Source organism: Coturnix japonica, chromosome 12, assembly GCF_001577835.2.
Source record: "Coturnix japonica isolate 7356 chromosome 12, Coturnix japonica 2.1, whole genome shotgun sequence".
In the NCBI taxonomy this organism is placed as follows: Eukaryota; Metazoa; Chordata; class Aves; order Galliformes; family Phasianidae; genus Coturnix; species Coturnix japonica.
The window spans coordinates 16307402-16333979 of record NC_029527.1 but is presented as its reverse complement, the minus strand read 5'-3'; the positions used below and the strand labels follow the sequence as shown (position 1 = coordinate 16333979).

At 43.4% G+C, this 26578-nt stretch overlaps 1 protein-coding gene across 6 annotated transcripts in view; it reads right to left on the bottom strand.

Annotated features, from left to right (window-relative positions):
• GRM7 (glutamate metabotropic receptor 7) overlaps positions 1-26578 on the bottom strand; it is a 211397-nt gene that overhangs the window by 82130 nt on the left and 102689 nt on the right. For all 6 annotated transcript variants that reach the window (XM_032447244.1, XM_032447245.1, XM_032447246.1 and 3 more), the window contains exons 3-4: positions 22667-22808; positions 21580-21734 (exon numbers count right to left, since the gene is read on the bottom strand). In XM_032447244.1, coding sequence (XP_032303135.1) covers positions 21580-21734; positions 22667-22808 — 297 coding nt within the window. The remainder of the gene's footprint in view (positions 1-21579; positions 21735-22666; positions 22809-26578) is intronic.

The following is a 26578-nucleotide window of genomic DNA, read 5'->3' as shown; positions in this document are numbered from 1 at the left end:
ACTTGCAGTACTGATATTGCAGCTTTGTCCATTTTAAGTTAAAACCTTTTATTTCTTATTCCTGGCCAACACTACCACTCCAGCTATGCCAGCAAAGAAATCCAAGGCACAATGAAGACAAATTTCCTTCCTGAAGTTTCACAGATGAGTTGAAAAGTCATCAGCAGCACCTGGCCCTCCCAGCCAGCTCAGCGCAGAGCTCTGCCTGGAGGCACTGCTGGGCAAAGCAGATATATTCATCTGTTACTCTGAGCATCATTATACTCATTTCCCAAACCTGACAGTCACTGTGCAGTAAGGGGGCTGTGCTCATTCTCTTCAGAGAGTTACATAATTCTTGTAGCAAGTGTATTTCAATAGCAGGATATTCATCACCGCTGCTGGCGGAGCGGAGTTTTCCTCTGTCTTTCAAGTTATGTCTTTAGTCTGCAATGAGCAACATGAGAGCTTTTGCTTAAGGAGACAGCCTAGATTCACTGTTTTGAATATAATCTTCCAGAACTGCAATCAGATTTCAAGTTCTGGTTGCAAGGCAGTTTTGCCTCTTATTACGAAGACAGCTGAAGTATTCAAACTATCACACAGAATCACATAGAAAAACCACAATGATCTGAAGCCCGTATAAAGAAGATCGCAAATAAAGAAGGCTTGAAAAGGTCTGGTTGTACAAGAAGAGGCTCAGGGTAAGTGCAGACCCACCAAACAGGCAAATCTCAACTTTTCTGTTTTGCTCACTTGCAAAGCTTTGAAGGTTGCGCTGCACAGCAAAAGGGGCTGGAAGTAAGGAAAGAGCTCTTACAAGTACTTTGCTATCTCTGACTCTTCCGAGAGTTACAGAGTTAAGAGTTACAGTAAGTACATATCCCATTGAAAGAGAAAAAATAGTACCCTGCACCATAGCCAACAATTTGTTTCTCTGAAATTAAGTGGGTAAATTGACTCAATCTGGCACCCCACACAATGAAATGGAGGCAGAAGAAAAACATATGGCCTCATTAAATTAGCTTAGCAACCCATGTACTATGGGATAAAAATAGACGGCATGTAAACAGATGTTTTCAAACAAGGAAGAAAATGAGGAGTGGGGTCAACCTGTCTCCTTGTATTAGTTCTGTGCCCTACTAACCCAACCAGAACACATTTTCCTAATTCTGAGTCTACTGTTTGCGAGGCGCATCCAAAGCTCATAAAGCATAATGTATATTGGTTCCAAAGAAGTAAGTACTGGGGTCTTCCAAAACCAGGCTGAAAGCAGTTTCAGTGTTGTCTGCACCCACGCTGGAAGTCGCCCCTTCTGCAAAAAATACACCAGAATGCCTCCAAACAACCACAAGCTGTAAGCAGCGTGCCCCCAAAGCTTCATGCTGTGCTGCACAGCTGATGACCAGCACAAGGACTGCAACCTGCAAGCGAAACAACATGGGATAGAAGGCCTCAGTGCTGTATGTTGCACTACTGCAAACTCACCCGGGATACGTGTGGCATCTCAACATTGCTGTCCAGCCCTTAGAGTTGTTTTTGCAGTTTGAAATGAAAACTTTCCAGAGTAAAACTGGACAAAGCTGCAGGAAAAAAGCAGAGCTGTGATGACAGAGACCCCCTGCCCCTGGAGAATACCAGCTCCAGCTGTGTATTCATCCCAAGGGAGGTACATAACTGGGATTCCCATCGTTTAAGGAAATCAATCTTCTGAGCTGAAGCATCCTATGGAAAACACTTGTTTGACAAAAGCCAAAATCTAAGAGCACTTCCAATGTTTCCTTGTTGCATACCAACTAAACCTGCTTTCTTGTAAACCTACCTGTATTAATGTTATTACTGTTTCAATGAGTATTTCAAAGGGGATCTCTGGCCATAAAATCTGCAATGAATAGATCTTGGAAAGAGAAACAATATACTTGACCAATGTTCCAAAGTAAGTGACCTCTATGAAAAGTGCTCAACAGCTTAATAAGATAAAATCAATACATCTTGATAAAACTGTAATAGAATTTAGAGAATTACTCTAAACCTTTACAGACTTAATAACAAATAATAACATTCTCATTGATTTTTTTAATGATCCCTCCCCACACTCGAGAAGGAAAACAGATCCCTATTAAATAATGAACATTTTTAATCGTTGTTTTCTACTGACCAAGCCAAGCAGCCAAGTGACTGACAGAGGGTCAGAGGTAAGCAGCAGGCCAAGTGTCCATTAAGAGCTGCGCAAAACTCTCAGCACCCACTTGTTTCTGACACAGAATATCACACAACATCATAACCAAACTCTGCCTGCTTACAGTAAATCAGATTTGCTCCAGTTTATTTACAGGTTGGGTTGGAATGCTCGGTAAGATCCCACTGCTCCTGGAATGCGGGTGAGTTACTCCATGTTGGCTTTTGTCCCCATCCCTACATCACATCGTTCATAAGAATGCAGACAAAAGGAGTTATTACCACTGTCTGAACTAAACCTACACCACACTCGTTGCCTTGTGACTTCAGACTGCAATCATCACCATTCGATGTTTCTCCCACTGTTATTTTTGGGCAGGTAATTGTATGAAATGCAATTTAAGGCAATTTTTAAGAAGGGATCCGGAAGAAAAATAAGGTTTTCAATTAAGAGGAAAAAGGATCAATCTGAAAGCCTCATAAACATCCCATTAGATGCATGGCTAACAAGTAAACAAAACCTAAATATTCTGTCATCCAGTCTTTGTCCATCATTTGCCAGGGTGGCAGTATTGCTGCCTTGCAACCAACCTGGCCAGGGATTAGAATTAAACATCACAAATCCCATGATGAATTCTGTGACCCATTGAAGAGCAGTCTGTGTTCAGCATTATAGTGTTTTGAACACTAATTGTAAGACTATGGTGGGACTATGCAAAGATATGTGCCATTATATATATATATAATATATATATATGTATGTGCCATATTATAAGGTAACCCATACGTATTTAGTCACTATTTAGTCACTATGAGTTTATTTAACAGCTCGGACTCTAGCAGCTCATCTCCATCCGTGATTACAATCAACATATTTTCCATTTCAGTAGGCTGACAACTTTTGTGTCAATACAGAACATCAATGTTATTTCCTTCATTGCATTGGGTGTGAACCATTTCAAGTGACAGGTCACCACTCAGCAGTTCCTACAGTGTTTTACCACCCAGAGCCCAGGGTGGTACCCAGCCTCACCCGACAGGATCACACACTTGGGTGTCCATCTGACAGCTTTCTTCCTGTTAGCACTCCAACATCTTGCATATCACATTACCAGCACATTTGCTTGGGCTAATTACATTGAAGTGATTGAATTTCTTCAGATGGGAATTATAAATGATGCAATTATATACAAAATAGAGCTGCTGCAACACCTGTCTTAGAAACCCTGCAGATATGGCTGATTCCCCCTGTCACCCCTGCTCCCAGCACGGATGCCTGGAGATCACCCAGTGCACCCTCCCCACCACAGCAGGTTCCCTACACGCAGTCACTTCTCACGTCACTGAGGATTAAGTAACTCTGCACTATATTCAGCCTGACCTGTAATTTGTTAATTCTTGGGAAAAGTCCAAACTTGAATCTGCCTCAAAGATGCACAAACATGTCATCTCAGGTCCCTTAGTCAGCACTATTTCTACACCTCCCACATACCAAGCAGCTGTCCTGTTAACAAAAGCAGCTCCATCAGAGCCTGTGGCTTTAAATCAGAGGACATCTTAAACACACACCTAATTCCACACACTTATTTGTTTAGGTTTACTGATTCAGAAACCATTAAAATTTAATGCATGCAAACACGTTCTCTATAATAGCAACAGACTTTCAGCCCGCGTTTAAACTTAATCTTTTTGAACTGAAGCCAATAAGACAACTTAAATACAGCACGTTGTGCACAGGAGTAAGAGTTTGGGATTCAGGGGCTCAGGGAACTGGATGACCCAATAGAAAAGCTGGATGCTTAAATGTACAAGTATGAATAATCACTTCTTACTTTTGTACATGGCCAAGTATTACTCCAGCGTGGCAAGATTTAGCGATTTCCCAATGTTGCCCATACATCATATTTAAGAAAATTACTTTTTCAGCAGATACCTCTAAGATGTAGATAGTTACTTTATGAGATTTTACAAAGGAAAATATGTCTTATTACTTTAAATCCCCGTGATTTCATTAAGTTGTTATTCTTACGCAGAGAAAGATGATACTGCCTAATGGGTTTATTTTCTACCCTGGGGGATTAATATATCAATTAATCATATGGTGAAGACACAGAGTTTTTTAGAGAGAGGGTGCAGGGGAAGGGACCAGATTCCCAGGCAAGTGATCCAACCTCATCACTTCTCAGCAAGGTCCTCCAGGCCCAGGCACTGCTAAGGAAGAAAGACACCCCTGCATCGAGGAGGCGGCAATGACGAGAGCTGCGGCTCACTCTCAAGTGGAAAATAAGGCTTGCTAACTTGTGGCTGCATTTTACGCAAAGAATCCCCCAGTGATTTATTTCTAACATTAATCTTGCATCTCTCCTTCCGTCTGATCTTACACGCTGCCCATTTTCTGCCTGGAAGCATAATGCTCACTTCCCTGGCAGCAGTGGCCAAGGGAATTATACGTGCTTTGGAGGCTAAACCAGGCTCCAGGACTAACTACGTGGTTTTCCATGGTCAGCTGCATTACGGCAGGGAGGGGAGTAGTGGGGAAAAGACAAGCTGACAGACAAGGTGGTTATCATGGGGAAAACAGACAAATACCAATAGGGAGAGAGTGGACAGTGTGGAGAGATGCTCCCGCTCCACAGCAGACCTGCCTAGGAGCCCACACTAAACTGGCTCCAGTGAAGCCAGCAACATCCAAATGAAGTTTCTAGTATCCAGAAGAGGAACTGTGGGCAGGCTGGTCTGGGAATATCCACATTGGCGATGCATTATCAGTGTGAATGAAGAAGATATTCCTAAATAAGCCTTCTATGCCACTTCTTGTTTACCACATCATTGCTACATGCTGTGAAGCATTACTTTCATGCATCAGTAATGATTTGGAGGGCAGTCAGGTCATCAGTGGTTGTTATTTAATAAGGAAAATAATAAAACAAGAGCGTTTGACCTAACACATCTCTCTTGTGCCTGAAGTGTTTTCATCCTCAGACCACGTGGTCTGTGAGCAAATACAACAGATGACTGACCTAATTTTGTGAGCAGTTTTTATTAGTTTACATCATTTTTATTCTCCTCTACTTTGTCCAAAGCATGTCCACTCTAATAAAGGCCAGCTACACTAATTCCATTCACCCAGCCAGTAAGTCGCCACTTACTGCGGTTACTGATGCCACGTGAGTTGAGAGCAGCTACTCAATTTCCTTAGCCTTCAAGCCAAAATGGTTTAATTCACTAACATTAAATCTGGGATAAAAGCATTAGAGATGGAACAATAAGATCGATTTTTAAGGCAGCCAGTCTTTTTTCTGCTTTTATTACATAGCTCAATCCACTACGTAGCATGGTGGAATTGTTAAGGTAGTTTACAGATTTTCTTGACCTCCTCAATAGGACTAAAGCATGGAGTGGGTTTGTTAACTTCCTTCATAGCAAAAAAAGCAAACCATGTTTATAACAGTTACAGTTTGAAACACTGACAAGGGTTCATTGGTTGATGCCACATCTGAAATGTTTTTGTTACACACTACATACATCACGGAGAAAGGAAATCCAGCTTACAGTGCCCAGGGCAAATCTGTGAGCTTAAGCTGTAAAGCTTCTATTATGGAAATAGATGTATGTTAGCTAAGTATCATTGTTATCACTTCTATGAAATTATACAGCTGCCATGACAATGAGATCATGACCCAGGCGGTGTCTAGACAGCACTGCAGTAGGAAGGTTAAATACACAAGTATATTATTATTCATTATTCTGCACTTCATGGCCTTCAGGCACTTCTTAGTGTCACAAAGCTCCCATTTATATCAATATAAGAGTTAGAGGAAAATCCAAAATTTATTTATTCTATTGTTGATTTTATTGCTGTATCAGCTGAGAATGAGCTTCTTCCTGTTGCAGCAGGCTCCAGAGACACATACAATAAAGCGCTGATCCTTATCCCTTGCTGCTACAATCCTTGGCATATATCCCCTTACCGGAGCAGGAGATTGTGTTTTAACCCAAAAGGAACCACTGCTTTCTTTATCAAAAGGAAAAGACCAAATCCATGCCTCAGAGAGCAAGGGAGCTGTTACAGGGCAGAAGATGAAGATGACTTGCAGTCTCTCCCTCTTAACAACTGCAGACTTCATAATGCGTGAGATTTTTGCATTTTAAGCCACAGAGGGACTTTCTAAGTTGACATCACTGTAAGTCACCAGGCTGCTTTATGTACACTGAGCTCTCCTTTCAGCTGAATACTCCACTTCTTATTCAAACGACTCCTGCTGCTGGAATGAATAATTCTTTTATGAAGTGGAATGTGCAGTCACATAAGCCCACTCTTGCCAGCAAGGATCTGTAACTGCTGTAAAGACTAACACCAAATAGCTTTAAGAATATATCCAGAAAAAGAATGCTTCTCAGTAATTCACCTTATCCTGCTACCCTCTTATTAGAAATGGGATATTTGTGTTGCAAGGGCCTTATCCTGGAAGTATTCTCTTTACCTCCCACCTGAAGATGGGGTAAAATGCTTCACATTTTTTTACTAGCTCTATCACAAAGTAACAAGATAATAGCCTTCTTCCCCACTCACTTTCATAGCCAGCCTTGAAATTATCAGCTGCTTTCTGGGCTGGAAGCTAGATCAGCTTTCGCATCGATCTCCTCCAGCAGCAGCAAAACTGCAATGAAGTGAAACAGGGACTCAGTCAGGGCAGGGAGCAAAGAAGAGTGAAGTCAGGCCAAGGTGCAGAAAGCAGGTCGCTCTTTCCTATTACTGGTAGTTACTCACAAAGCACGAGCTATTATTTCAATACTTTATTTGCAATTAAGTATCTAACTAATGTCCTCGTATGCATCAAAGCCTTCCTCCCTGCTATTCTCTGGGTTCATTCCTCCTTCTCACCCTTCCTCCCTGCTCCACAGATGGCCTGTTTCATTTTAATAATGTAAAGCAGTGAAATCAGAGAGATACAGAAAGTCTAAATGCAGAACATGCCGGAGTGGTTCCTTCCCTTTGATAGCAGCAGCAAAATGTATGTTGCACATCCTTAAAAGCATTTAAACTCCAGTCATCTGCCTGCATAATTTAAAACGCGGATAAAACTACAGACATCTCTCTACATTTTAATGCAGCAACCAGAGTAGCCCCCAAACATGATGGGTGCATAAGCGAAAGCAGAACATGCAATGCAGCGGGCTGGGTGACAGCAGGACAGAGGGGCCACATCCCGGTGCTATGGGGCACACAACACAAACCTCCCCCTGCACAGAGCATCCATGCTGATGGGGCCAAAGCCCTCATGCCCACCACAGAGCAAGGCCGTGCACTCACTGCTTGTCACTCACCAGTTCCTTCAGCACTGAGTCTGTCCCCCTGTATGTGTGTGTGCATAGCTGAGGTCACCATGCTAACAGGATTAATCACCCCCCGTGTAAATGTAATTGTGCATCCTCAAACACACGTGTGCACAGTCCCATACAGACAAACCAGGCATGCAGAGATGCTCCTCTTTCTTTTCTTCTTTATTTTTTTTAACTGCTGAGATGGTAACACCAGCAGGGTAAAATTATCAATGTTCCTTCAGATTGCTGTTTAACACGGGATCTTTTTCCCTACAGAAATGCCACTTAGAGTATGTCTGCAGCACATCCCAGTGTGAGTGGTCAGCAGGGCTCACCCAGTGCTTGAGCACAGCGGCTGGGTAACTTCTTAAACTACTGCATATGCTCATAATCTTACTTTCAAGTTCCACTTGAGAGAATATCCCTGAGAAAGTATTACTTGAGATGCCCATCACACTCATGCCCTTAATTTATTTTTTTTTTTTATTTTTATTTTTTGTGGGGTAAGAAGAAAAAAGATTTGCTTCCTTGATTTTGACCAACTGACTTCTTAGTTGTAATCAGGTCTTAACAATTCCATCCAGCTAAAGCACACAAGGATGGGAGCAGCACAGAATAACAGCCAGTCCCTCCTTTTCGACAGCCTCCTCAGCTGATGCTGCTAACACAGTTGCAGCACTCACTCCAGCTGCACACATTAGTCATGTCAAACTGCAAGGTGCTATCAAAAACAAGCACTAAGACTGACACGTGAAAAGGCAAATATAAAAATAAGTCAGATTTCTGCAGCCAGAGGATTCAGTCCCCCACAGGATCTCCTGCATCGCCCCCAGTCACTTGTAGTTGAAACACCAAGAATATTCTAGGGACAAGAAGAAAACTTTCCAGCTCTATTTAAATATTCCAGGAGCAGAATACCCTCTAGGCACCTCATCCTCATCCTTTGATCACCCCTGCTGGCTTTTCCCTTCCCTCCTCTCCCTGTCTCAGGGTTATCCCACCCTATGCTGGCTTTGGCTGCAATAGTCAATTTTCATTGTAGAGATTTGTACAATTCTGTGTTTTCAGTTTTAGATAGAAATAATGGCTGTAACACATTGAGGTCATGGCTTTTGTTTTCCCACTTTCCCAAGTAAGAAACCAGCAGGCTGCACACAGAAACCCCAGCTGTGTCTCTAAGGAACCACACACAGATCTGAGAAGATCCACATCATACAGCAGTAACTCCCCTGGCAGATATAGGGCCACCAAACAGCCCTCACCAAGCCAACAGTGAGAGCCTTGGGACACGGGGCAGCAGGGCTGTGACCCTGCAGAGCAGAGAGACTGCAGGGTATCTCCCAGCAGAAATGCCTTTGCAGAGTTGAATAAGGCAACATGAACATAAGGGAACTTTTAAATGGCTCTCAAGTTGCAAGATAATTTGTATTCCCCTCTCTTCATACCAACACATTAACCAAATACATTATTTCCATAATGAGGAGATGAACATCTGTGTGGCTTCCCAAAATTTCAAGTGGCAATACTCGAGACAAGTATTCTCTCCTTAGGGACTGACACATCAGCATTTTAAATCATTGCCAAAGCTAAAAACATCATTTCAATTCCCAGGAGTCACTAAAGAAGGAATTCAGGTATGATGTAGATTTTTTTAAATCAAGTACACCAATTTACTTCCACAAATTCGATTGCCTTAGTATTATATTAGACTTTGTACTTAGCCCCACGTATGAAAGCTTCCATTAGTTGGCACACTTAGAGTATAACACAGAAGTGCCCAAAACACCGTCACCTTCGGGCTGGGGGCCCCTCCAAACTGAAGTCATCCTATTTTGCAGCATGTCAGCCCCATCAGCCAGGTCCAGAGGGGCACTTATAACCAACACGGCTCCTTTGCTTCCTATCTGCAACAGAGTAAACCCACCAAGCCCAAACATTTACTCAAACACAGGGAAATTTTCGGCTACTGTAGTGATTGTTGGCTTCTTACTGTAAACAATTTCTTAACCAAATATGGGACCTGACCCACTTAGCAAACAAACTTTAGTCTGGATAGCACCTCACAGCCACCAAAGACCCCACGCAAGAACCCTGTATTTACACAGCATACCAGTAGTAGTAGTTATTATTACGCACAGGTTGGCACTTTGTGGAAATTGTATGAATATTCACATATGTTGAATGTATTTATCTGTGCTTTAGCTCCTGGCTATGCATGTTACATGGAGCAATTCCCCATACATCCGGCACCATGACCAAGGATGCCTTTTTCTTAATGCTACCTTGGTGTTAAGGAGCTTCATTCATACTGGAGTTTGTCCAGTAACAACATCCTAAAGGGAAAGAAAACAAACAAACCCCACACCTTCATGGAGAGGCCATTTCACCATTTAGCTACTGCTCACTGCAGCTGCAAGGCCACAAAAGCCATTTCCAGCCCCAGCATAACATCATGAGCACCCACTGCCAACTGTGCACAGGAGCCAGGGACCATCCAAGCCTTCTGCTCCAAAGAGCGAAGCCACCATCAGCTCTGCAGCATGGCTCCCTCAATGCTGGTATCTCCATCATGCATTACTACTTAATGCAACAAAAACATTCCTACCATCTTTCTACCTAAGACTCACCAATCACTTTGATGCTGTCCTCGCCTCTTGCTCGCAGTAGAGGAGTATAACCATCATGGAGCCATGAACATAACAAGCCCACAGACCAACCCAGAGAACAAACAGGCTCATTCTACACAAAGGCCTTTAGCACCAAAGCCTGCAGGGCTGCATCAGACACTGCAGAACAGAAGGGATCTCAGTAGCTTTCAAGTGTTCATTAATTCCCAGCATTACATACCAAACTAATTTTGTTTGGAAGTTTGATCATGTAAAGTAGGAATTAAAGTAAGAAACACAACCTATGTTTGAAAACAAAGGAGGAAAGGACATCCTCCTCAGCAGAGCTACTCACAGTAAGCCACTCCAAATACTTCAAGAAAGAATTAAGAGAGATAAAAGGAAAGATAAATACAAGTTTAGTTCACAGAACCTTACATGAGAGCTTACCATCTTGTAGATGCTTGTGTATGGGTCACTTAAGGAGGAAGGCAAAAACCTCACTGCATTGCTCAGCACAGAGAAGCAAAGCATTGTACTGAAGCACAAGGAGAATACACTGAAGTGTAAGTACTACAGGTGAATATTATCAGTGGAATAGCAAAACACTGACTCTAATTAGGTTCAATCGTTATCCACAAGCAATTGATCAGCAGCTGAAGCAACACCTTTCTCTTTTCAGTGATGATCATCAATTTGAGGCCACTCTTTTCTCTTGCTTTCCTTTTACAGATACTAATTCAGTTGCTTTTTGGAAGGTGAGCTGCATCAGGACCAAACCCAGTGAGTTACTGTTGAACTACAACACTGAGAACACTGTGGGAGTTTGATTTATCTTAGGGTTTTTAGCATTTTGTATGTTGAAGAAGAAATAATTAGTTTCCATGGCTTTTCTCTATTAAATAGCTTTCATAATTAATCTTGTTATTAACTGTGTTCTAATTTAGTTAACAGGGAGGAAGAACTATAGGTGTTAAAAGCTTTGCTGGACTGCAGCTTGGCTCTGGGTGTACCTGGGGGCTCTTGGCACACCAAACCTGAATCAGTGTTATTGGGAAGATATCAGGAGAGAAAAACTGGGAACAGCAGGCATGTGGCTGCAGCGCGCACACAACAATGGGTTACTTTCCACATGGTCTGCTCCTACAACCAACCAAAGAGGAATCTATTTTCTCAAGGCAGCATGACCTGAAATGGCACAGAGGGATGTCTGTTCTTGCCAACGGATAATTCTACGTTATCCTGCAATTATATTTCAATTATGAGACAAAAAGTTTGTGTTTATCTGGCCTTACCAGGAGAAAAAAATTCAATGATCTTCTGACTCTGGTTTTGTTGTCTTAAGAGCTGGAACGTGATCACACTGAGGATGTTTTCCTACATAACTTTCAGTTTCAGTGTCATTAGAGCATTATCACACAGACACCAAAATGAAAACCCATTCCCAAAGCAGATCTGCAAGCCCAGTGTGAGTGAAGTGGGCACTTTAGCATTCATTGTATCATTTTTTGGGAAATTATGGGTATTATTTCCCAAACTATTAGTACTTCCAAAAGCCCACCATCCTTCAAGTGTTACCAACACAAACCAAAAAGAAAAGAGAACAACCAACCAAACAAAACCAAGTGCCTTTCTGATCTCTGTGCGCTTCCTAACATTGCTGCTTGTGTTCTCCTGCCTGACCTCCTCTGCCCAGCAAAGCTCAGCCTGCTTCAGCAGCACCACTCACATCAGAGGAGCTTCGCATCCCCACATCATCCATAGATGCTCTCACAGGACAAGATAGATGGTCATGCAGCCGCTAACAGACACGTCATACCTACAGTGAATATATTTCTAATGCATAATGTAAGCAGATTCATTTGCCGCTTGCAAACATAAATACCATATTTGCATTTTACTCTCATAAAAAGCTCAAACATTTTTATTTTTGCTTCTCTTGATTTATTGTGAAGCGGTGTTTATTTTCAGGCTTGCTAATAAAGAGGATGAATAAATGAGTCACAGGACATGGCAGAGAGTAATGTTAAGTGGCCCCGAGGTTCAGAAATGGCATAAGGAAAAGAACATGCTGTGAGAATTAAGAAACTTTTACTTTCAGTATCAAAAACTGAACCCAAAGAGGAAATTCATACTCATTACCATTTGTAAAGAGTGGTGGAATAGCTGATAACAAAAGATAAAGAAACGCTGAGACGTATGAATTTGTGAATGCGTGAAATAACGTGTCACAGTAAATACAGCAGACTGGAAGTAATCATGGGACAAGATGTACTACAGAGCGCTCCATCACACCCACATTTTTAGGCGTTCTGGTAAAACAGGCAGGTTGTTAGAAGAGCAGATGTGAGAAGCACCACAGACACGCGCTCACCTTGTACCTGCCAGGCGGGGGGTGAGGAAGAAGACGTGGCCCTGCAAAGATCAGAGCAAGTCTATGAGGTGCCTGAAGGTCACCCACAATGCTGGCACAGTGTGTCCCAGCTCCTCCCTGCTGTCCCAAGGGACCTGCCTTGCCTCGTGCCTGCACAGCACAGGACCCATGGCAGGGCTGGGAGCCTTCCGCTGCCGCCTCTCTGTGTGCAGCTGCTCCTCCAATGGGCTGCACTGGTATCTGCTTAGCAGATGGCAGGGGGGTTTGTTTCTTTCATTTTAATTCTTAAAATATGAAGTTATTTTAATTCCTTGTTGCAAAAAATAACCCTTGTAGAAACGGCTGATGACGGAACCTTTTATTTCTCCCATCACCTTATGGCACAAGCAGATTGTATTTGTATTCTGCACTTCACTGCCCTCAATTTCAGTGTCTGAAGCTTCCTAAATTAAAACACTGTGATAACTGTGAAGGCAAATAAACAGTCAGGTCTGTGGACCTAATGCCAAAGTTCCTCTCTTGGAGCTCTTTCTTGGGACCAAACTCATCACATGTGGGAATCAGCATTAGGACAAACCACCAGTGCTTCCAACCAAACAAGTGGCATCCCTGATTTGGCAGCAGCAATGGGATGTCCACCAGGCATTGGACTGGAAATGCTACACAACTCCTTTCTGCTTTGCCAAAGCCAAACATCAGAGATGACAAACGACCTGTGCCATTACAAGCAGCCTGTGGCTCCCAGCCCTCCTGCAGAGTGGTGCTTTTATAACTAGATGCATGGCTATTTTCACCTGATAGATACAGTTTATTTCAGAATGCTCTTGAATTTCCTTCTTTACTATTAAAATATATTAAATATGAATGGTGAAAGGAATGTTCTGCTAATGTTATCATCCTTTGAGATAGAAAAACATGTTAACCTCTCCTGCTCCTTTGTTTCTGCAGTGAGGCTGCTCGTGCTCCTCACACAGCACTGGTGCATCATCTCAGCTCCCTGTGCTGCCTGTGCTGAGTCGCAGAGGCAACCACAATGTGAGTGCTGTGCCTGGCACGATCCCAGTGCCAAACTGCTCTGAGCAAGTGGGAGAAGGTGATGAAATCTTTTTTGACTCCTGTTTCTATGCCTGAAGAGAACGACAAACTAAAACGTTATTTTTTATACTTCTCATGAGCCAGCTCTGCTCAGCAGCTCAGGAGGGGCTCCCCTGTGTCAGGGCAATGACATCCCCTGTGCTTCACCCTCACAGCACTTGTGAGATGCTTAAAGACTCAGATCAGCCAGAGGTTCTTCTGTATTTCTGAAGTGGTTGGCCAAGCCATGCTGGGACTCTTCCTCCCTGCAAATCAAGCATCAATAAAAAAGGTCTAATAGAGACCCAGAGAATGTCACTGCATACAAAAGGAAACCACTTCCTGCAGCGGCTGACATGAAGTAACACCTTACTGAATCCTTTCCTAGCTTCGAGATGGTGAGATTTGTTTTTAGATCATGGGAAAAGCCTTTTGTACACCTTCAGGATTGCACTTTACTTTTTGGTATTACCTAACAGTCCTCCCTGGGGACAAAGAAAGAGGAACTTTGGCTGCAAAGTCTTTCTATATATGTTACAGATCCTGGAAATCCTCCCAGTTTTACTAACAGATGGAAAATGAATTCAAACAAATGAGTCTTGAAACTCTGCATGGAAGCAGGGAATAACAGCACTAGAAAACAACAGAATTTCCTAATGCTCCATTCGGGGGGTTGAACAAGAAGCAGGCATTTGCCGTGTGTGCTGGCCGTGCACTGTTCTCATAGGGATGGGGTGGATGGATGGAAATTCCTGCCTGGATGTGCCCAACAGGCAGCTTCATTGCTGGATCGCTGATGGGAACACTGGGCTTAGGAGGAGCAGTTCAGACTGATTCAAAGTAAAGACCACTCACAACAGACCCAAACAGCGATCAACAGCTCAACAGTTTTGTCCCAAGAATTCTCTCTTCTTACAGTGTCAGCCACTCTGGTGTGTACGCATGTGCATCTCAGCATAACCACCCACACAACCTCCAGCATCCTGAAATAACAGCTACACATGAACATTGAAGGGAAAACGCCAACGTGAGCCCAGGGAGGAATGCACCAAACAGAGCTAAGGGAGCAGCACGTGCATCTGCAGAGTGAGCCACAGGTCAGGTCAGGGGATGCCCATCTCACAGCCCACATCTGGAAGGGCTGGGTGAGCTCTTCTGTTCCTTTCACTGGGCCCTAAATCTGTGCTGTAAGGCACTTCTTTGTGGCCCAATTAGACCTTCCTTTTCCATGAAGCAGCTATGCCCTTAGGAAGGGTACTGCCTCAAACCTATTTGAGACTACAGATATAATGTTAATTTGAAACTTTATAGAAGCTGTGTTTCGTATCTCTTTTATATCTGCATACCACAACAAAAAAACGCTGCCCTTAAGGCATTGCCTCTTTGAACCTATTAACCTCTCCACTGGGCCTTCATCTCAGCCCTTTAAAGCCAAGCACTGCAGTGCTCCTGCACCTCCCTGAGGATGGCTCCTGCCCCCAGCCAGGGTGGGCAATGCCAGCCACCCTGGCACACTGTGCCCCACTTTGTAAGAAAGCACAGGGGCAGAGGCAGGAACAGCCAGAGGAACCACAGCTGATCCTCCCTCCCAAAGTGATTTCCCAACACTTGTGGATCAATATGCAATAAACTTTTAACTGCTGTGTGTGTCCTGGGCTCCCAGGTATCCACAGAACTAATTTAAATTCAATTAATGGCTTCATCAGCATTGGGAAAGATGCATTCTCAACAAGTTTGCAGACCTAATGACTTTAAGCGCTGAGTGATTGATACAGAAGAACAGAAAGGTAAATTCTTCCTTCAGCTGCACTTGGCCAGACAAAGCGTTTGTCAGAAGGGACCCAGAGTGCCACTGAAAGCATCCATTTGATAAACTGTACTGGGTGAAATAAGAAACCCACCTTCCCAGCATCTCTGCATTGACTCACCTCACAGATCCAAACACAGAGTACTCTCAGCATTTTAATTTCAAAGCTGCTAAATACAATTTACTCCCAGGAAGAATGCAGATAAACTTATCTAAAACAGAGCGCTGCTCCCAAACCACAAAGCAGCACAACTACCATTGCTACCACCTGCGCTGGGCTCTGGGAACCAGAGATGGGCTCTGCTGAGAGCTCAGTCCCAGGGATGTGGGGCAGCACCTTGAGAAGCACACAGCACTGTAAGATACTCTAAGATGGGCTGTAAGCAAGAAGAATCCCAAACCGGTCACTTTACAAATGCTGATATGAGATGCATGATTTTTTTCTTCTCTTTTCAGGGAGGAGATGGGTAAACACTGCACAAAACAAGCACATCTCTCCAGGAGAAACATCCCAGGGCAAAGGGGGCTGTAACTGAGTACAGGACAGCAGGACCGGGTTCATTAATATTGGGTAAAATTCAATACTGTCTGTAACACAAAGCAAAATGAGCCCTCAGCTCTTTACATCAGTAGGCTGGCGATGTGGAGGTAAAATATTTGAAACCATTAAACTGTGAGAGATGACTTCATTCTGTTTTTTTCCTTGAATCACTTTTCTTTCAGTGCTTTTTTTTTTTCCTACATATAATACTGCTCAAACAGAGACGGAAGCAAAACAGCTCTTGTTGGAAATAAAAACTAAACCATTGAAAGCACAGTTCACCATCTTTTTGGAAGACAAGCAACTGAACAGTTCAAGGACAGTTTTATGTTGGTTTACAGCATTTGCAATGCTTCTGTTTTTGTGTTTTGTTTTTTTCCCTTTCAAGTAGCTGTGCACTTTCCTGTGCTGAATTTGAGCCATCCGTTAACCTCAGAGCTGAGTGCTTCATGAGACTGCAAACCTCAGCCGCATGCAGCGCTCGCTGGAATTGAATCATTTATTTCACATCTGCTTGAACGTCACTGTTCTGCTGCACCAAACTCTGACCTCAGACCATAAGCAATACTTCCACTACGGACAAATCATTTCTGCCAACTGTCACACAGCAACAAAATAGACGACAAACTGGTGTGGGAAGGTTCAACCTCTACTGCTGTACCACCAACATCCACCTCTGATGCTGTGGGCCAACATCACAATATAGGAGGTATTACTTTCAGAGCAGGCATCATATAAATATCCACAGAAACATGTTCCAAATGCCAAACCAAGATCCTGAATGCTCTTGCTCTACCTGTTATCTGTGCTCTCTATTCCTCACACTGCTCAAGGGCTCTAATGAGCCAGATTTAATCTTAATGGATACTGAAGATTGATACCATCAAATTTAAAATCTGAAGTGTGGATATTACTTAGACTTGAAGAAAGGATGGGAAAGGGGAGGGAAGATCATCATTCTGCATCCTGAGACCATCAGTATCGCACAGTCCTTTGACTTAAACATCTGCCTGTAGATGCATCTAACAACCTTCCCAATTTAATTCAGCAAATACTGCACAAATCTACTCCAGAAGGATGAGGCTTTTCCTTCCCTCACGGCACAGACACTTTCTTATCAGTGGCAGAAAGAAGAACTTTCTCTCCAGGGACAGAATTTAGGAACTCCTGACTTGGAAGCTGCCTGCCAGGGAGAACTTTAATTGATGTCTGGGCCAGAAGTCTTATCGTCTTTAATCAGAGGGCCATCCTGATATCTCTTATATATGCGTATATGGTGTAATAAAAACAGCAACCCCGGGCAATTCACAAGGATAATTAGATTTAGGCATAGCAGTGATAATAAGAGGAGGAAATGTTCTAAAATTTATTAAATCTACTGAAAAACGAAGAAGCAAAGTGGCAGCAGAATACTGAAAGGTCACTTTGTGATTAACAAAGATTAGTGTGGAAGAAGTTCATTTAAATCCACAAAGAACTGGGGTTGTGGTTCATCACTTTGGGAGCTCCAAGGCTGGAAATGGGATGAATCACAGGAGGGCAGGGAGCATTGGCACTGTTTGTTTATGGCTGCTTTGAATAGCCTACAATGCTTCTGGGGCTTGGAATGAAAAATAGGACGAATGAACAATGCTCTCTTAGGCCATCAATGCCTAGAGAAAGGAAAACCAACACAGCAATTTGCTGGTCTGAAGGCAAGTAGCTCAGCGGAACTGCGAGCACGAAACAATTCTGCTCTGAAATCTCAGCCTTTCTTCTCATTTTCCGCTGTGCTTCCATTTTCCCTGCAGCGATCGAACTTTTGGGAGCTCGTTATACTCGCCTCAGTGTCTCCCATTTAACCGTTCTCCTGATGGCACCATTGCTTCAAAACGACCCAAACTCTTCCTGCAGCCCTCAGCTGCTCCTCCTCACAGCACCAAAGCTCCCCAGGACCAGCAGCTACCCGACCTCTGGACTGACATGGGAACCCCCCCACCTGCACAGCTCACACCGCTGCTGAGTGGAAGGACAAAGGAAAGGCTTTCTGGGGAGCACGGCAGCAGAAGGTAACACTGCACCAAATGCATTTTGGAGAAGCAAGATGTTCTGCAGACTTTTTTCCTGCCATGCTTTTGTTTTCATGAATGTCACACGAACACAGAGCCACAGATGTTCATCATTTCTATATCAATGTAAAATGAACATAATAATAAGAACACATCCATTCAAATTTCAATTATGTAAAAAAACATCCTTTCTCTTTCATTTAAACTGTTTTTTCCCTCACATCCCAACAATGCCATTTGCTCTGTGCTTACATTACGCCTTCCCACAGTGATGGCACAGGGCTACACTTGGAACGAGACACAACTGGAACTCACCAACACAAGCCCTACTACATGCAGCACTGCAGCGAGCTCACAGCTTCAGGACTGGGCTGGTGTTCTAAGAGCCCAGGAGCCAGCAGACACACCATTAAAGCCTTTTTCTTAGGAGCAGTTTGGAATACACTGCTCTGTTGCAGTGGCTGTTCCAAAAGCATGCACACCCTGCTTGTTTCTCTGAAGTTGATGCACTGATGGAGTTGGCCGTGGAGCTTGTTTCAAACACACAAGTTTCTGTGCACTGATTACTATTTAAGTTTGCACTTCCTCTGGCTCACTGTCTACTGCAATTATGCAAATAAGATGCAACTTTATCCCTTCAGCATAATTACATCAAACACAATCGGGCTATATTAAGACTGACTTAAGAGGAACAAATTCAGTTCATGTAATAATTTCTTAAATCACCCCGTGGAGCTGTGGCAAAGAAAAAGCTGTCCCAAGGGGGACATCAAGCATCTAGACAAATAGCCACACGTCTGGGGCTTCACATCTGTGTTCTGCATGTAAGAACCAAGCCTGGAGGGGTGGTAGTAAGAAAAAGCCTTTTTCTGTAAACTGACCATTTCAGGTTACGACTTTTGTGATCAACAGCTCTTGAAATGTCAAAGATCTGATAATCCAAAGCTCCCACGTATGCTTTAACATGATGGCACGTTCATTTTCAATGCAATTTAACTTCTCCTGGCCTATCAGACTTACATTTTTTCCTAAAGTGTGAGAAGAGGTTGGCAGCATCACTTACTTAATATCAATATGATATTTTCTAGAAGGGGAAGCTGCACCGCTGTTTGCTTCCAATGACTGGGCATCTTTTTCTAACATACTACAATTCATCTTTAACACAACTGTCAATCATAAGAGCATTTCGCTTCTGTTTCTCAAGTAAAACTGGGGCAACCCCCTTACTCAGCCCTACCAGAGAAGCTCTCTCAGAGCCCAGCAGAAGGCAGCTGGTACCTCATGGTGCCTCAGCCCACGAGCAGCGCCATCGGCAGCATCACTGAAGGGAAAGGAGCCTGCCAGGCTGGGCACTGCTCAAGATATCCTCCCTTAGGGCAAATTGAGTTCTGTTCTGCTAATTCAGTTTGTTTCCATCAATTTATAAGGAAAGCCAGGGCTTCTTATTTCATTTATTTTATGTATTCTCCCACAGAAATACATTACTAAATTTTAGTAGCAGATGTTCATTGCTGGATGATAAAAGAACCACGTTAAACTGTCTGTTTCTAGTTCTCTTGGATTCAATGCCAAATGAAATTACTACAACAGAAAGGAAAACAAAACAACATACAGCTGTCTGAATGCAAGAAAGGAAGACAATCCATACAGGTAACAGCCTCCCTAAGCAAAGAAGTGTTAACACCTGAGGAGTCCTTGCTTCCTGTAAGTAACTGATGTCAATGGATACTTCTCATGGGGAATGAAACAGAAATGGAATTGGTTTGAAAGGAGAAACACTGAGTTCTGGAAAACTGTTTCACACACCAAGAGGAGCACTCAGCAAGGCAGGCATGAGGGTTATGTTGGAGAAGGATGGTATGAGAACGACTGCACGGGAGAAGGGGAATGCACTCTGTGCACATAACCATCCCTTTACTCTTCCCCCTAACAGGGCTAAGCAGATGGCAAATACAGATGGTAATTAGGGATGGATGAACGAACCTGAAAAAGGTAAGAACCAGCCTGAACCTTTCTAGTGGTCACAGAGTGTGCAGGAATCATTTGCTATTGACATTGGAACTGCAGCTCTAGGACACTGTGCTCTGCCTCTCCCTTCACACACAGCACGGCACCAAGCTCTGGCTGATGGTTTTCCCCTTTCTGTTAAACAGCATGCAGTTCACGGACCTCAAAATACGTACGTGCCTGCATGGCAGAAACTGCGTAAGTATGAATGCAATTATATGTATAGGCAAAATATAATTTGAGCATCACAAACCTTACAAACAGTAATCGTGCAGACTGTGTGAGTGCAAGTGCAGAATGCAATGAGAAAATCTTTAGGCAAAAGCCCAACACAGTCAGGGAATAAGCCATGCACAGGCTCAATGCAGGTACATCCTGCAAGGCACTACGTGTGCTGATATCTGTAACTGTTACTTAACCAACTTTCTGCACCTGCATCCCTTCAGTCTGTCATTGTAACTCATTATTTCCAAAAGAAAACTCCATTGTGTCCAAAGCGCTTAATGTGTAATGCAGAAGGAAAATATTTTAAAACAAACACATTTGGAAAGTTTTTCTTTCTGTGCTGTTGGCAGACTTCAAGATTTTCTGTCAGAAACCCTCAGGGATGAATACAAACAGTAGGGAAAGATTATTACAATGCTGTGTTTTCCAGAAACAAATCGCTTCATTCTCTACCAACTTTACGTATTTATGGAGAAATAACATGTAAAAATGCCGCTAGGGTTCAAAAATTTAATATTAGAGACCTGAGAAGAATAACTAATGAGGTAGTAGTGTACACACAGTAAAGATGAATGCAAATGTTTGCTTCCCCTGTGAATGAAGGCACCAAAGCCCATTTTTGTGTAACACATGCAGGGACTCTCGTGCCACACACAATGGAGGAGTTAGTTCTCTTCACTCCATGTCTATGAAGACTTTTCCTTTTCATGTCAAGGAGAACATGGGCTCTAATCAGCATGCTTGGTTTGCCCAGAGGAAGCTGTTCGGACAGTTTAGCATCTCTACGGAGGGGACAGCAAATTAAAGACGGATCAGACAAAGACTTCAGGGAGAAGTGCTGAAAAAGGAGGAATTCTGTAACAGAAGTGCCTCATAATCTTTATATAGATGCATGCGTATGTACAAATACATATATTTGCAAAGTGCACAAGAAATATAAATAAATATGTATAGCACTTGATCTGAATAAAATACCAGTTAAGCTAAGTAAAGAGGACTGCTGACTCGAACGTGAATTTTTACTTCCTTGGTATGGAGTTTACCTGGTGTTTCAGAGGGGTATGTAACTGCAGTGCATTTTCTCTTCCCACATACATACATGACGCATCAACATCGTTTTGGTTTACCTCCTTTAAGGTGATGCAGATAACTGCTAGTAGCATTCCAGCAGCAGATACAGCATGTAGTTCTCAGATGAGGAACACAGGCATTCAGGAAAATTCCAGGGGATAAAGACCAGCTCAATGTCAATTTTATACCCTTCCAACGCAACCACATTCAGACACAGCCATAAAAAAAAAACACAAACACACACAGAAGAAACAAATACAGGCAATCCATTTTGTACCACTTGTTTTCAGGAAACAAGAAATGAGGCAAGAAGCGGTGAGAGAAGGTGGACAAAGAGCTCTTACCCTCGATGGTCGCTCGCTTGGGCAGGATGGTGATGGAGCCCTCAGCCACATCCTCCTGCTGCAGCAGTGGGCTCACCTTGGAGCCCCACGTGTCCGAGCCCACCCATAGGAAGTGCCCCACTTGGTCGGCCCTCTTGGCAGCTGCCAGGATTTGCCTATGGAAAAGGACAGTTTGTTCATGAGTTAGTTTCATTTCAACATATAATTGCTTGGTAAAAAAATGTTGTGTGACAATTGCAGAATGAACTTACTTCTGTAGCAAACAGAACCCAGAAATTTCACAACATATCGAGCCATGTTCCGAGCAGAAAAGTCTGAACCTTCCTTTTAATTCACAATGTATCCTAAGAATGAAATCCTACCGACTTCACTGAAGCTGTATCCCAACTTCTTGTGTCTCACTTTGCAGAACGGAGCCTCTCAGCACCTCCCATTGCCATCAAAATGTCAGGTTAATTTAAAGTTCTTACGTTAGAAATAAGACAAGCTTTTAAAATATTCTGCACATAACTTTAATGGCAAGTGGTACCTGAATGATATGAGTATCCAAGCCATTTTATCACTAGTAACCATCATCTGTCATAAAATACACTCTGAATTAAGGAATTACACGTTGTAGCATGAGTTTGGAGAGAGGAACACTTCCTTAATGCCTCTGAGAGGTAAGGTCAGGTCTGCCATCAAACGAATGAGTATGACAGGAAAAACTTCAGACTGTCATGCCGGCCAGGTTGGATGGGGCCCTGAGCATCCTTGTCTAGTATTATATGTGGAGGTTGGCAGCCTTGCCTGTGGCAGGGGGTTGGAGCTTCATGATCCTTGAGGTCCCTTCCAACCCAATCCATTCTGTCATTCACCCCCTGCAGTCCATCGCTCCCTTCTCCCCACAGAGCAATGCATGATCCAAGGCACCAAAAGAGCCAGGCAGCAGCAGGAGCCCAGTGTGACCCTGCAAATGGTAAACCCCACAACCCCACACAGCTCCTACCAACAGGCATTCCCTCTTTGTTATCTGTATTCTTACTTGCTTTCTCCTTTCTGCATGGCTACCAAGCACAAATGAATTAGTCCCCTCAGCCATCCTTACTTTATGTCCTCATCGTTGGCAAAAATAACAATGGCTCTGGCATTGGGAGTTTCTAAGAGCTGCTTGATGATTTTATCGAAGTCGATGGTCTTGTCTTTGCGATCCTGTGGGATTTTCAGGGACTGAGCAATGCAGAGCCCACCTGTGGAAGAAAGAAGGGCTCAGTCAGTAGGGAGGCATCTCAAGGTGTAACTACAGTTTGTTGCTGTTGAGGTGGGACACAGCTTCATTCATAGACCCACACAGACAGGATGCACGCCAGAGCAGGGCTGTGCATTGAGCAGGTGAGTGCAAATACCATCGTGGAGTAATAAATAAATAAACCAGACACTGGGTGTGAAAACAACAAAAACCAGCACAAGACACGGAAAAGCTTAGACTGATTAAGTGAAAAAAAACACAACAGGCTGCAATGCAAATGATGTTGACAAGGCATTGGACTTTATCTTGGTGAAGAATGGGGATCCTTTTTGATTTTTTGAGTTGAAAGATATTGAGAGAAAATGCTTCCACTGAAGCAGATTATTTGAAACAGGAACAACAAAGGAGTTGAAACGTTGGCAAGGAGAAGATTGGTAGTGAAAATCCGTACTCATTGAAACATCCATCACCAAACGGGATGGAGCTGCCTTGAGATAAAGCACGTCTGTGAGCTGGACATCTCATAAACACACACAGGTAGTACTGAAAAAACGAGGATCGATCAATAACAGCAGTAAATACATCCATGCCAAAGGGACGCTCAGTTTTAACACATTTCGCATGTTAGTTATTATGCTCGTTTGCGAAAAAAAACAATTAAAAAAGAAAACTCACATCCCCCCCCAACACTGTGCTTGAATGGCAGATGAAGTCACACTTTTGCCTTTATTATTTTGTTTCTCAGCAATAAACTCTTTCATCTTTTCTGGCATCTTAGATAACAACTTTCTCAGTATTCTGCACAGTGTGTTAATTAATAGTTTTAGAGGTGCACAGTAAGAATCTGAAGTAGGGATGAATTAATTAAAAGCCAGCAGGATAAAGGAGCTATTTACTGGCATGCTTTAAATTGCAAATTTGAAAGAACAGTCAAATGAAGAAATAGAGAGGGTGTTCTATAGGACAGGATGCAAGAGGGGAGTGCCCACACAGGAAAACAAGTTGCAGTTGCTTTTGCCCAGGTACAGCACTGCACACACAAGGCAGCAGCAATGGGGCAGAAAGCAGGAACCACAACAGAACTGCAACAGGGAGGAGCAGCGTTCTATACCTTCGTTATAGAATTTTTGCATTGGAGGGCTAAAATAAAAAACAAAACCTATATCCTGGTGATACGTTCTGGTTATAAGGCTATTATAAATCTAGTATCTGATATTAAGTAATTGACACCTACATGATGTAGGTGCAGGAAATGAAAGGCTGAAACAGTCAGCAAGGCTGCCGGCTCAGCAGCCCCTCCTGACAATAATTACACCTCTTGTGTGGGTCATGCAATCTCTGCTGCCTGGATAGAGAAGCCAAGAATCTGATTATGGTCAATAATGATTACAGCTGAACTGAGCATCTCTGGACAGGGACAGCTGTGGCCAGACTGTCAATAGTGAGGAAAAAAAGCCTCCAGCACAAGGTACAACTTGAAACTGTGTATTCCTTGTGCATGTGGAACAAAGGTGGACAAAGTGTGGAAAGTGGGTCCTTTTTTATGCCACAGAGTTTTGGGTCCTTTTTTATGCCACAGAGTTTATGCTACCCAGGGAAAGTCGACTCCTGGTTTCCCCGCTGCCTGCCACAGGAACAAGGCCCAGGTGATACAAGGCATTGTATCCATCCACGTTGATGGATATCCTGATTTTAAATTGCCAGCATCCCTTCCAGGAAAGTGACACTATTACAGACTGACTAATACATGCTCCATGTCACCGAATGGGTCAAGATGTATTACTGTCTTTATTTGCTTTGCTTTGCTCAAGCCTACACTGGGCAGCTCTGACACCCAAGTACAAGCTCGTCCCAAGTGTGTGATCAGCCCCGGCACTGCAGGTGGGGAGTGCAAGAGGAAAGTGGAAGCATCTTTAATTCCTTGAAAGATGGAGTTTGAGGAATTCAGAGGAAAAAAGCACACAAAGAGCAGTCACAGCAGTGATTGTGGCAGCCAGCTCTCTACCACTCTGCTCTTGGAACGATGTCTCTCCTCCTCTGGGCTATGTATAGAAGTCCAACATTGGCATCTCTTCCATCCTTCCTTGCTGCCAGCAAATGTTTCCTTATAGCGTGAATCTGGGAATGGAGCTCCAGGAACAGACCCAGCAGGTTCAGCCCCTCCAGATGTGCCTTTGTCCAGTAAGTAAGCCACAAGAAATGCAGAGTAATCCACAGAAAGGAGGAGACAACAAGGCCGACCATTTCCTCCAATAATTACTTGAAAATTATTTTGTTTCCTAGCTTCTAGTTTTCCCAGAGGTTTGTGCCACATTGGCAAACTGACCCAATGGTTTCAAACTGTTCCAAGCATTCAAATTCCCCTTGCTGCAAGCCACTGGCAGCACTGAGTAAACAGAAATGTGAACGTTTCTACCAAAATTAACAGTGCCTCCTGATTTCTTGTTCTTTTTGTTTTTGCCAACAAACCAAACACAGCACAGTCGGGCCCCTTCTGCTGGGCTGCTGAAGGCCCAGCACTTCATCTCACCTCAACCACCAGCGTTCAATGAGCATGAAAGGAAAGAAGGGAGCCGTCCTCCCAAAACATCCCCAAACTCAGGGAGGTGCTGGACCAGAACCTGAAGTTTTCTGTCATTTTTGTAGATTATAGAATCACAGAATCACCGAAGTTGGAAAAGACCTAAACGACCATCCAGTCCAACCATTCAACTGTTACCAATAGCTCCCACTAAACCACATCCCTCAACACAATATCCAATCATTCCTTGAACGCCTCCAGGGGGAGTGACTCCACCACCTCCCTGGGCAGTCCATTCCACTGCCGGGCCACCCTTTCTGAGAAGTAATATTTCCTAATGTCCAGCCTGAATCTCCCCTGGTGCAGCTTGAAACCATCCCCTCTAGTCCTATCACTAATGACACATGAGAAGAGGCCAACCCCCAGCTCGCTACAACCTCCCCTCAGGAAGTTATAGAGAGCAATAAGGTCTCCCCTGAGCCTCTTCCATTAGAAACAGAAACAAAGTCCTGAAGTGAAGAAAAGAGCTGAGATGGTGATCGCAAGTTCGGGTCTCAGGAGTAGAACAGGATAGGCAGGTTAACAAAAATAGGCTGAAAATGACCCGTTGTGCGATAGCTGTGAAGCACAGAGGGGCTCAGGAGAAGGAGCTGTAAAAAATACCAGGGCTGCCTTGGTTCACCCACTGATGGGTGATGTGCTGTGCCTGCGAAAGGAAAACCTCCAGAGAGTTCTCTGTGCAAGTTCATGCAGTCATGCATCAAATTGTTCAGGGCATTAAACACCCAGCTCTGGTATTTAAGGGTAATGGATGTATCTGGTAATCAAAGTGTTGCTCCAGTATCCATGGATACCTGTGATTATGTGGTATTTTGATTCTGGTACAACACTAAGTACATTATTCTGCTTCCCTGAAATTTTCCAAGAGCTATTTTTCTTATCACTCCTTAATTGGATTACCAGGTAGCACAGGAGACAATCTAACACTTTTTCAGGTGATTTCTCTGCAGAGCCTCCCTTTTTGGGGAACACACTTTCAGCGACATTGAAAACATTGCTTCAGAAAGTTAGAGTGGCCGTTTCTAATTATTAAAAGGAATTCTCAGTTCAATTGATGTGTAACTTCAGTATGAGCAGCTGCCAGAGACCTATATACCTCAATTAAGGACAGCTCCTACGAAGCAGAATTGGGTCTTAGAGGAACTGGAATGATAAAGGTTATTACCCATCCCTGCGTTATCAGCCTCCTG